The sequence below is a fragment of the Mangifera indica genome, chromosome 3, assembly GCF_011075055.1.
Source record: "Mangifera indica cultivar Alphonso chromosome 3, CATAS_Mindica_2.1, whole genome shotgun sequence".
NCBI classification, from domain to species: Eukaryota; Viridiplantae; Streptophyta; class Magnoliopsida; order Sapindales; family Anacardiaceae; genus Mangifera; species Mangifera indica.
Window position 1 is genome coordinate 710,870 of NC_058139.1, and position 12,295 is coordinate 723,164.

The following is a 12,295-nucleotide window of genomic DNA, read 5'->3' on the forward strand; positions in this document are numbered from 1 at the left end:
TTGGTTGTTCTACAACATAAAATCCCACAATAACAGTTGCTGAAAATATAGTTTGACATTAAAAAAAGAAAAGATATTGTCTTCTTTTGCAAACCTCCATCACAAAACAGCCTCTGCCAAAATAAGAACAAGAACTTATCATGAAATTTTTAGTATAGTAATCGTGATTGCACACAGAGCATGAGTGAAATGTTGATAGGATTTCCCATGAAAGAACCAATTATAGGAAGCGCGGAAACGCTCCAAGGGGTGCGTTTCGTCGATTCCGAAACGCCTTGAAACTGGTACAAAATGTTTCAAGGCCGTTTCGGAAATTTTAGAAAGATGCAAAATGCATTTTCAGTACCTGAAACACGTTTCTTTGTAGAAATCCTTTACATTTCCACTTTTGTAAACATTTCAAACCACACCTCTCATACTGGTTTTGTCTTCTCAATGTTCCGATATCTGAACCTCCTCTCCTCTCCGACGAAACTCATCTCTCCTCCTTCGTTTTGTCCTTCTTCCCACTAGTTGTTGCCTCCTTCCAAGTATTTGTTTCATCCTTTCAATTATCGATTCCCTTCTTGGTGTCTGTTTCGCCAGTCTTCTCACTATTCATTCCCTCCTCCTCATTTTACATTCGTTCTTTGCCGAAATGGATCCAAAGCCTGGAAAACATTAAACACTTTTACAGTACTTGATTGCATCCTCTAAATCCATTCACCTATGTTTTAAGAAAAATTAATTACAAAAAGAGAAGTAAATAACATGGTTATTAACTGTTAGGTTTTAGGGAGTTTTCATTTTTTTTTTCTTTTCTAATCGGAGGCATGGGTTATAATTTATATTTGCCGGCTCTAAGGTTTACAAGGGTAGAAATAATTTCATTAAGCTATAGTGTATATTTTACATAGAGACTTTAGTTTATGTAAGTCCAACTAGTTCATATTTACAAACTTACAGCAGTCAAAGTTAGTTTTATTAAACATTTCTTTATGCACACTTTTAAATAATTTAAAAGATAAAAAGTTTGCACACTAAATAAAAAGAAAATAATAATAAAAGTAAATTGTTCTTATATTATATATAAATATATAAATATTTTTAAAGGTTATACATTTTTAATAAAATTTTGGTATTTATAATAAAATCTTTATATTTTTCATATTTACACATTTTCTCATATTTCTGTTTTTTATATTTTTTAATAAGGACGTTTCAACGTTTTTGTTTCGATATTTCGTTGTTTTCACATTTCTATTTTCGTGCTAAACAACAACCATAAATCAAACATATCTATTGCCAATTCATTCCCTCTTAACGGTGCTTGTACATCCCAGCCATCATTGATTCCCCAGTTTACTAGTGAGCTTAGTGAGCAACATAGAGAGTTCTCAAAATGTAACCTTTCTTGTTTTATTATTGCCCCGATTGAAATTTATCAATATTTTTCACATCCCCTTCATTGTCTTTGCATGCATAAATTTATTGTAAACATTTAAATCAACTTTGTTAATAATATAACAATGAGTTTGTTGATCATGAGTTGTGAGCTTCATCTATGTCAACTCAAATTGTCTCCTCAATTCCTACTGTTTAACCTTTCTCACATTATTATTGTCTCGATTGAAATTTATCAATATTATTCACATCTCTTTCCTTGTCTTTGCATATATAAACTTATTGTAGACATCTAAATCAACTTTATTAATAATAAAACAATGAATTTGTTGATCATAAGCTTGATTTTTCTCCGATTCTCTATGTTTGACAGTAGTTAACTGTATTCCTATTTCACACCCATCCTGTATGACATACCAAACTCCAGCACAATTTAAAAATTCCTCCATCTGCAAACGTCATAAGATCCAATAGACTCTGATACCAATTAACAAAGATGATGACTAGAAAAAAAAAATTGGGAGGTAGTAATTTTAATTTCTAATTCATTATTACACAAAAACATCACAAAATAATTATGGAACCATTACTCAACCCGAACTACCAAGTTTGCACAAAAATTGATACCAACTTATAATTCATAGATTATAATTATGTGAAAATAGCTCTACATACTCTAACTAAATAAACTAAAAAAAAAAAAATTTAATTCTCATATTTAATTCTCAGAACATCTGGCACCTGTTCAAAACTTATTAAGACAATTTTCACAGGAAAACTACAAATTTTTGTGGTTACGGAATCTGCGCTTGTTAAACTTTTTGCCAAGAGAAAAAAAGTTGAACGAGATTCCCAAGAGAAAAAAATTAAACCAAGAAATACAGAATATATCATGAATGCAATTCTGAATAAAAAAATTTAGAATAAAACAATATTATTAAAATTTTTAACACAATGATATTCCGAAGAAGAGAAAATTAAACCAAGAAAAGCAATTCTGAACCAGAATTTTTAGAATAAAATACAGCTGTAAACTTAAGTTACCAAGCGCCATGGCCAAGCTCCAAGAAACTGTTAAAAGAAAAAGATGAAAACAGTTTATATAAGAAAAAAAAAAAAAAAAACTGTGCGTATGGACGAAGGAAGAAAAAGAAATTTAAAACTTGGTTTGAGAGAGGGCACTCACCGGAGAGATATTCAGAGGTTTCGGTGTGTGCTTTTAAAAGAAACAGGAACAAGGAAGAAGAAGTAAAAGGGAGGGAAATGGGTAATCCAATGCTTTTAATGTAACTGTATTTATACCAACTTAGCTCGCCCGCATGAACATCCGAATCCCTGGATTTTTTCTGATGAATTTTATTTTATATGTATTATATGATATGATATAATATAAATAAAAAATGGAAAGATATAATTAGTTTATCATATGATATAACACATCCTCTTAGGTCGAGTTTAACTTGATTAAAAAGATGAACACAAAATCTTAATCGGAATATGAATTAATCAAATTCAAACCAAACTAAATCAAGTTAAGTTGATTTCTCAAACCAAATCGACTTCTTTTAGATATAACTCAAAAATCGGATCACTCAATCAAAATCTGTTTTCTTTTGTAAAACAAAAATGATATTTTTATTATAATTAAATATTTAATATATAATATTTAACATAAATAACTACATATTACTATTTATTTTTTTATTACATAACTTATTTTACATTATAAAATTTAAATATAATTTTTAATCTATATTCTTTTTCCGTTAAACAAGTAACAATTTGATAAAATAATTTTAGTCTTTTATTTATGTTTTGAAACATTTATAACATTAAATTGAGGTGGAAGAGAAAATGAGAAATATTAAAAAAGAAAACTTTAATTTAATTTTTATATATTTTATAATTTTATTTAAAATATATATATTATACAATATAATAGATATATGATACAAAAAAAATTAAATTTTTGATACAAAATATAGTATACAATTTGACTATCACATAGATAATCACTTAAAAAGACTTATTCCAACAATCCCACCCAAAGACAAAGTTTTATACCTTCAATTTGAAAAATCCAAAAACCTTGTCATTAGTATTAATATCATTTTATACCTATTTTAAATTTAAAAATAATAATTTTTTAAAACAAAATTGGTAAATAAAAAATGTAAAAATGTTGAAAAAAAATGCAAAAATGAAAAAGGAGATTTGAGTAGATTGCCTGGTGTTCATGTGCTTGCACAGTCTGATACTCTTTTATAAAAGCCCAAGAGACTTAATCCCACCAAGGTTTGGCCATTCCCAAATATATATTTATATGGAATTTTAAAAATTTAAATATTTATTTATAAGTTTTTAAATTTAATTAAAATTATTAATTATAAGAGATAAAATTATTATTTTATTGTTATATTTTTAAAACTTATATTATTTTCTCTTTTGATTTAAAAAATTAAAAAAATTTTAAATTAAATTTCAAATTTTTTTTTTCTTTTTACAACAATTGAAATTCGTTCTCACCATTGATCTTCCCAACATAACAGTTTTGTCTAATAAAATAAACCATGTTAACATGATGAAAATTTTATAAACAGAAAGTACATAGAAATAAACTTTAATCATAAGTGAAAAATTTGATTGCCTCACTATAAATAATAGTTAATATATATGCAATTGTCATGCATGATATCTATGATAAGAAAACTCTCTAGAAGTTAGACTTGGCAATATGTCATGTCGACCGGAGGATAAAAATCTTGGTTTGGGGGGCCATGATCAGCCAACTTGCGGGTCCTATCAAGGCCTACTTTTATAAAGAGCTATGTCGAGAGCTGTGGAGAAAGCTTACGGGTAACTTAACACGACCCATAAAGTATGCGGGCCAAGTTGTCAAAAAACCAAAGAAAGCACAACCATAAGCTATAGGTTATGTCGCAAACCTTGATATTGAGCTAAACCGATGCAACATAATTCATGACATAATAAGTTGCACCAAATTAAGCTCGGTCTGACTTGACCCAATATCACATCTATAAGAAACTCATGGGTTCCTTATAATTGAAATTTTCAATTACAGAAGATAAATCTCACTTATTAACCATAGAAGCCAGTATCTTCGACGCGCAAAAAATTGCATGTTGTGGGCACATATTCTAAGGGACAACAATTAGGTATAGGAATCACTTTTACAGAAGACTCTTGACTCTGTAATACTGGGTAATGGTTATTAAAGTTATGGCAAAGGTTCCATTCCATCTTAAATGTTATTAATAATTGTAACTGCGTTTGAATTTATTGTAATTTACTCTATATAAAAAGATAGTAAAAATTGACAACTAACCACTTTATTGCTAACTAAAATAAATTATATACCAGAGAAATGGGTTGAAAGCGAATGATAAGCCGAATCTCTACTATAAAACAAATAAGGGTTTGGGTTCGGGTACTTACCAACTTTGGATTTGGAATGTAGATTAATTGTCACCAGGAAATTGTCCATCTCTGTTTTCATTAAGTATATTAGGCAATATGACATCATAGAATTTTTTTTAGGGTTTTTTACTTTCTGAAATAAACTCTATTTGTTAGCTGAGAAGACGAAAATAATATTTTCTATTTTGTTTCACAGTTGTATTATCAAATGTAACCTAATGTGTCTCACTCATTTGTCATTTCCGTCATGAGAAGCTGTTGGTTTATTTTTAGGAGGAAAATCAGGTTTTGATATTGTGAATATTTGCAGTCCCTCCTCTAGCACTGTTTGTATGGACAGTAGGTGTCATGTAGTGTGTCTGTGCTGTTGTTGATAGTGCAAGGCGAGAAGATGTTCCAATGGTGCATTTTTGGCAAATGTGGATTTTATCTCCACTGTTTTGTGATATGTTACAAGTATTTCTATGATCTTATAGTTATTTTTAATTAATCTTGTGATGGCCAATTCACAAGGTATGTTCTTTTATTTTAATGTCACAAGCTTTATTATAGCAAACATTTACTCTTTTAGATCAGTTTCAACGTCGGTTCTTACTGGAAATTGATCTTACAGGTTATCAGCTCTAGTTGCTATCTTTAGGAATTGATCGGTTTTGGTTCTTTCATGTTGTGACAGGGTCTTTATTTAATTTTTCCTGAAATTTCGGGCTTTTATTTTTTTACTAATTAATGCATTTCACTTTCTCTACGAATCGAACTTTTGAATTTAGAATTATTTCTTAATCCTTCTCTGTGAAGAATTCCATTTCGAATCTCTACGGTCTCCAAGATCTGGAACGGGGCGCATCTGCCGTTGTTATCCCTAAGGTTCGTACAGCTAGCTATTCTTTTCTATCTTTTCCTATTTTCATCATGTGCATGTCTGCTGAGAGAAGCTGGGCACAGAATTTAAAAAATGTAACATGCTTCTGAAAATTTCTAATTTTTTTTTTCTTAACTAACTGCTCATTGGTGCTTGGCTTCAGCAAAATTAATTGTTGATAAGTTGCAAAGTTTAGGGTGAATAACATCAGAATCAGCAGTTTGTATGAAAAACATTATTCAATGACATTTTCATTTGAAGGATCCTTTGACTCTTGATTATTCCATGGTTGCCAAATAACCATAAGTTTTTACAGTGCATCTCTTATTGAAGACGCATGATTTTGGATCAACTGTGGATGTGATGAGGCGTTTTGCCATAATCTCCCATTTGGTAATTCGTAAGAAGCCACATAATTGTTGAAATAAGCAGAACAGTGATAGAGAATAAAATCAATAGAAACATCGAATGTTATATGGCTATGATACTTCTGATGGCTTTCACAAAATACGTTAAACATAAGCCAGCAATGGTTGAAAAGAAAACTCGTACCTTGCATTCACATTTCATTAATTTTGATTGGACTGGATTGAGAAGAAACAGTGATAAGAATTGATTATCTGGCAATTCTGTTAATCCCTAGTCTGTTGGCTATTACAAACAAAGACAAATATGGTACAATGAAAATGGGAAAGTAATAAAATCCATAAGCAAAAGTAAATAGGTTGATGTAGACTTGTATACCTACCAATCTGTTATTAACCGTATCTGAAATTAAAATAAAAATAATGAATATGTGAAAGTAATAAAATCTGTTAATCCCTAGCTTGCTGGCTATTACAAACTAAGGCAAATATGTTACAATGAAAATGGGAAAGCAAAGAGAAAGTCAGTCAGAATGCCAAATAAGTTGATGAAGACTTGTATACCTACCAATCTGTTATTATCCGTATCTGAAATTAAAATAAAAATAAATTTGCATGATATATATTTTGTGAATTAGTAATATATAAACTTTATTATATATCATTAAATTTTTGTCTTTAACAACATAAATTCACTGGAGGAATCTTCATGGGAAGATAGAGTGAGTCCAAGCAAAAAGAGCATCAGATTTTACCAACAATTTTTCAATCAAGTTTTAACTAATAAATAGTTCCAATTCTTGGATGTGTGGACAATATTATTTTATGGTAAGAGATGAAAATTAAAGAAAATATTAATAAATATGAAATTGACCGGAACCCACGTTGTTTATTATTATTAAATTAACTAGCTAGACGGTTTGCATCACCATTTCAATTGACAGAAGGATTAAGTCTTACCAAGTAAGAAAATATTTTAATACTACACTTTGAAGATAATGTTTTACTCTGGAGTTTGAATACGCAGAAATAAGGGAAAGAAGTAAGCCTATCTTTCAACCACTCTTTCCTTCTTTTCTATTTATTCCCCAAGCTGCCACTTGTCATAAGACTCGTCCAAGAAAAGAAAATGGCTGACGGAATAGAAGCACATAGTCTGATCAGCATGCACTCTGCACTCTCTAGTCTCTATATATATGAAGCCTATGAAGGCATTCTCAAGGCATTCCAATAGTTTCTTATTCCTCTTTTACTCTCTTCTCGTATAGCATTGTCTTTAAACATGTATAAGTGTGTTAAGTGCGATTCAAGTTTTTTTACTAAAAACTCGATGAAAAGTCACAACAAAAGCAAGCATACTTCATTAGAGTTCATCTGTGGGACATGCTTAAATAAATTTTCAGCGCGGGGAGATTTAGCCGATCACAACTGCAAGGATCCGGGTACGCCAAATTTTTGTTTATTCCTAAAAATTGTGTTAAGTTTTATAATTATAATGTTTTACTGTCTGTTAAAGATGCTGTTGCTGCTGATTATGCCGCGGCTAATGGGCAAGCTGCTGGTATTGGTAGATAAGCTGCCCGGGGGAACGCTGCTGCTGGAAACACTGCCAAGACTGTTTAGGGCTTTATTATAATTTATTAAAAGTTTTATATACATCGGTTTATTTTTAAATGAATGAAAGTCTTGCTGTGTATATACGTATATACATATATATTTTAAATTAATGAAAGTCTTGGTGCATATATGTTTTAAATTAATGAAGTTTGAGTTTCTGTTGGAATATTTATGCATGCTTTTCAAATTGATTTGTTGAAAGCTAATGCTCTTAAATTTTATATTTAAATTATTTTCTTAAATATTGTAAAAATAAAAAAATTCCTGATTACAATTAATTTACATTCCAAATCCATTGCTCTCTCTTTTGTTGAATCGTCGAAAATCGCCCAATTACTTGGTTGTTGTGAAAGACAGTGACGATTTACAGTCCTGATTATATATATCTTTGTCTCTCCTGTTCATTGGTCCTCAAACAAAGTTGGCAAGTACCCTAACCCGAACCCTTATTTGTTTCACAGTTGAGATTTGGTTTATCATTGGCTTTCATCCCGTTTCTCTAGTTTATGTAGTAAACTTATCTTGTCCTCCATTTTGCTGATTATTTGTCCCTGACTTGTATCGTAGAAATGTGATACAAATATTGCATATTAGTCCCCTACAGTGTGTTATTGCTTTAAAATTTGCTCTAAATTTCTCAAAGGTGATTTTCGATGCAGAAAACAAATAACACAAACGATATTAAGAATCTTGCATTTTGGTAAAGGATTTGGAGAACAAAACACAAGTTAGTTGTTGCAACCTGCAACTATACCGGAAACTGGAATATTTCTTTGTGTTTAGGCAGTGAGCCATTAAAAAGGGCTTGTGAGGATGGGCGGTAATATTGACTTACTTGGTTATTAGGAAAAATCACACTTTAAATATTACACTATAAAGAAATTATTCTTTAAGATGTAATAGGATGGATCTAGCATCCATCACCTTATGTTGCTTTTTCATATTAGGTGTTATCGATGCTAACATCCAACAAATAACGTTAGTGGTATAGCTGAAATACTTTTGATTAACATCTCATTCTTCCAGTGACATTATGAGTAAGTTGAGTGGGCGGTGAGCTCAATGATATATAACTTGTGTTCTTAATGCAACACAATCTGAAGATTTCAATGTTTGTTAATAATATTGTAACCATCCAAATTTCGAATATCTTGATTTTGAATTCGTGAAATGTGCTTTCTGGGGAACAAATGAAGAGAGAAACAAAGTTACGCAAGAGTTAGGATATATTTTTTTTCTTAATATTTTGTTGAAACAAAAATATGAGATTGTTTTTGATGAATCAAGTTCGACGATGGCAGAGGATCAAGAACCTCTCGTTGCTCTCTGTTTCGGTGATTGCTCTGATTGTGTTCGTCTCAAGCAGACTCAAAACCTTTAGTCCCGTCGGTAAGCTTCAGTAAACATTCCCGTGATTCAAATAGTTTCTCTCAGTGATGCGTATATGAATATTAGCATGTTGTATTTTTGTAAACTACTTTTCTTTTAATTGTCCTAGCAACTGAATGAATCATATGAATTCTAGATGTTGTTTCCTTTCTGACTGAAGACCAATTCTGTCTGTTTGGTGTAGAAACTTTTGACAGAGAATATAAGACTTGAAGCAATTGAGCAGGTAATTTATGATTTGCTCTAGCTCTATTATTTTTCCGCTACATTTTAGTTTCATGTTTGTTTTGTCTAAACATGTGGACTGCGGTTTTGTGACACCTTTAGATAAATCTCACGTTAGTAAAACACGATAAAGATGTTGGGTCTGTCTGTATTCTGTTTGTGTATTTCAAATCGGTTAGAGGTGAGAGAATTTGATTAGTTTTAGATTACAAAACCCAAAAACAAAACTATGATATATTATGTGTTTAGATAATATTTTGACAATAAACTGGACTATTGGATCAGGAATATTACAGCGGTTTATGAAGTAAGAGAAGGCATCAAAGAGGTGTAACAGGTTGTATTCATAAGAGTAGGATTTTGGCTATGCAATTAGTTTGTAATAAAATTAATAGAAAAGGTAGATGAGCCCTATTAAAATAAATTGTGGGGTCAGTAGTCCATGTCAATAAGGAATAAATGTTGAAAAAGTGAAACTTAACTGGTACTACATAATATGTGATATAAGTAGGGTATAGATTGATGAGTCAAATGGATGAAAAATATTGTAGGATCATATTAACTGCGTTTGTATCATCTTCTCCCTCGTCGTTTGCGTCTTCTCCGGCGGCATCTGCATCCCCTCCTCCGGTGTTGCAGAGGCGGAGGATCAATGTGAAGGAGAAATTCAAGAGCCGTCGGAAACGTATTCAAACAAACCATGCATTCGTATAATGTTGTATGTTAGTAAAACATTATGCATCTTCATGCCTTCTCTCTCTATTAAAAGTTTTCAAACATCAGTTGCTTGCACCGGTACTTTCTAAGTAAAGAAGAGATTCGTAACTGAATAAAACTTTTAATTGATTACCCACATCCATTTTTAATTGATTCACAGATTAATACAAAAAAAATCTTACCTTCTGCATGATATCAAACTCACACAGAAATTGTGAAAGTAAATTTTGCATGTGAGAAGATGGTGACCAATAAGTGAGATACGCACCGTTTCATTAATTGTTTTTTTTTTTTTTTTTCCCTTGAGCACTGTCGTTTTGTAACTAGAATTAGTAGTGTGTTGTTGTTTCGTTTTGATGGTTATTGTGTGTAGAGCCTGTTGCTGTGTCGTTTTATATTGTAGTTTTTAATTATCATTGTACAGTGTCGTACGTTATCCAATAATAAAAACAAATGATGGGAAATGCAAAGGCATGCGTATTGTGTTGGATTTCTCAAATTTCTCTCTCTAGCAAAATCCTCATTTGCTTTGTCAGTTCACGTACTGAAAAAATGTCTTCCTTCAGCCGCGTCTTAGACTTTTTGTAATCCAGGCAAGGTTTATGGAAGCATTGTCGACAATTGGTTGGATTCTTCCATCACCAGACTCCTTGCTTCGGAAAGATACGATTTATGAGAGAATGGACTTCGAAGAGAGACGATTTGGAAGAGAGTAGAGATTTAACATATGGAATCAAACTGGGGCAAAAGATGTTAATGGAATTTCATCGGTAATTAAAATAACCAAAGGTTTACAGACGGATCATAAACAACCCGTAAACCATCATATCAAATTTCTCAAACCAATCTATATTATTATTCAACTTAAACCAAACCAAACCAAACTGCAATATTTTGGAATTAGTTTGCACATCCCTTTTTGTATTTGCAAATTTGCATATACATTGGAAGCACTAGAGCAGATTACACAACTCGTAAAACAACTTAAAAAGCCATAAGTAGCAGACAACATGAAAAACATATGCAATAAAAGATACTAAAAATAAAGAGAAACATATATATAAATCCATATAACATAAAACAAACTATTTCTCCCAAATAAAGAAACATAAAAGCATAAAGTTAATAATACTACTTATGCTAGTTTGACATAATCAACAAATGAAAATCCATATATTTATTTCCATTCAACTAGGAAAACTTAAACTGAACCTAACACTTGAACCCACATAGGTGGATTAACACGACTGTATGAGCTACCTTCAAAATGAAAATGTGGTTCAATGCTACCATCCAGGATGTTATATATTCCCATATCCTTCCCTCCTCCCTCGGGGAGGTCGAAATAATCTTCAAAACAATCATCAGTAAAGTATATGCAATTAGCTTTGCAATAAAAGGCCTCCTCAGAGAATGAAGAATTATAACCCAAAAACAGAGTTCTATTACCCAAATCTTTCATCTCAGTCCACTTATTGTTGCCCAAATCCACTTGGAAAACCTTGAATCCAGTAGTTCCATAAGGACCATCTTCCAAAATAGTTTCTGAGTATCGTTCAACCACAATCAATGCTCCTGCTGATTCCATTATATATAAATTGGACTGCGGATACTTTAAATGTGGCATCTGTGCAACTTTTACTAAAACGTTTGTGGTGAGATCGCACTGCAATATTTGACCTATAGTGTTAATGACATAATACTGTCCTTTATAACAGGTGATATCATGATTCGACCGAGAAGACTCCATTGTGGTCCATGATTTATCCCCAGGTTTACAATATGCAACCTTTCCGCCATATTCATGAAGAACCATAACCAGGTAATCTGATGTGCACCTGGGATTGGTTGATAAGACAAATTTAGAAATATAAACTACATGCTGCAGAGTCGGGTCACAGCCTTGAGAAAAATCTTCCCAGTCTTTGATAGTCTTGGGATGAGGCAATGCAATTTCGAATCGTGAAAAAGGATGCAAAAGAGCCATACTTAAATCTGCTTCAGCGATTGTTAAAAGCCAGCCCCTGGAAGATAAACATCTTCTCGAATTAACTTCAGGTAAATTAAAGTACCGTGTTAAATCCGCCGAAAAACTGTAAAACCCGCGTTGATAGGTGGGCTTCTCCGGTGCTAGCATCAGCAATGGGGTGAGTTTAAGTAAAAATCCCGGCTTTCCCATAATTGCAACAGATCGCCATGAGGAACAAACCGAACCAAAAGCAACAAAATCCTCACGCGACGTCAGATGCGTAGTGATTTCCAGCAAAACATCAGGAAGCAGATTTGCCCAATCTACCAT

At 31.8% G+C, this 12,295-nt stretch overlaps 1 protein-coding gene across 1 annotated transcript; it reads right to left on the minus strand.

The window, feature by feature from the left end:
• Positions 1 to 11,197: 11,197 nt before the first annotated feature.
• On the minus strand, positions 11,198 to 12,295 carry LOC123210686 (putative F-box protein At5g55150). The gene has a single exon (XM_044629171.1). It carries the CDS (start codon positions 12,293 to 12,295, stop codon positions 11,198 to 11,200), a length of 1,098 nt encoding a protein of 365 aa, XP_044485106.1.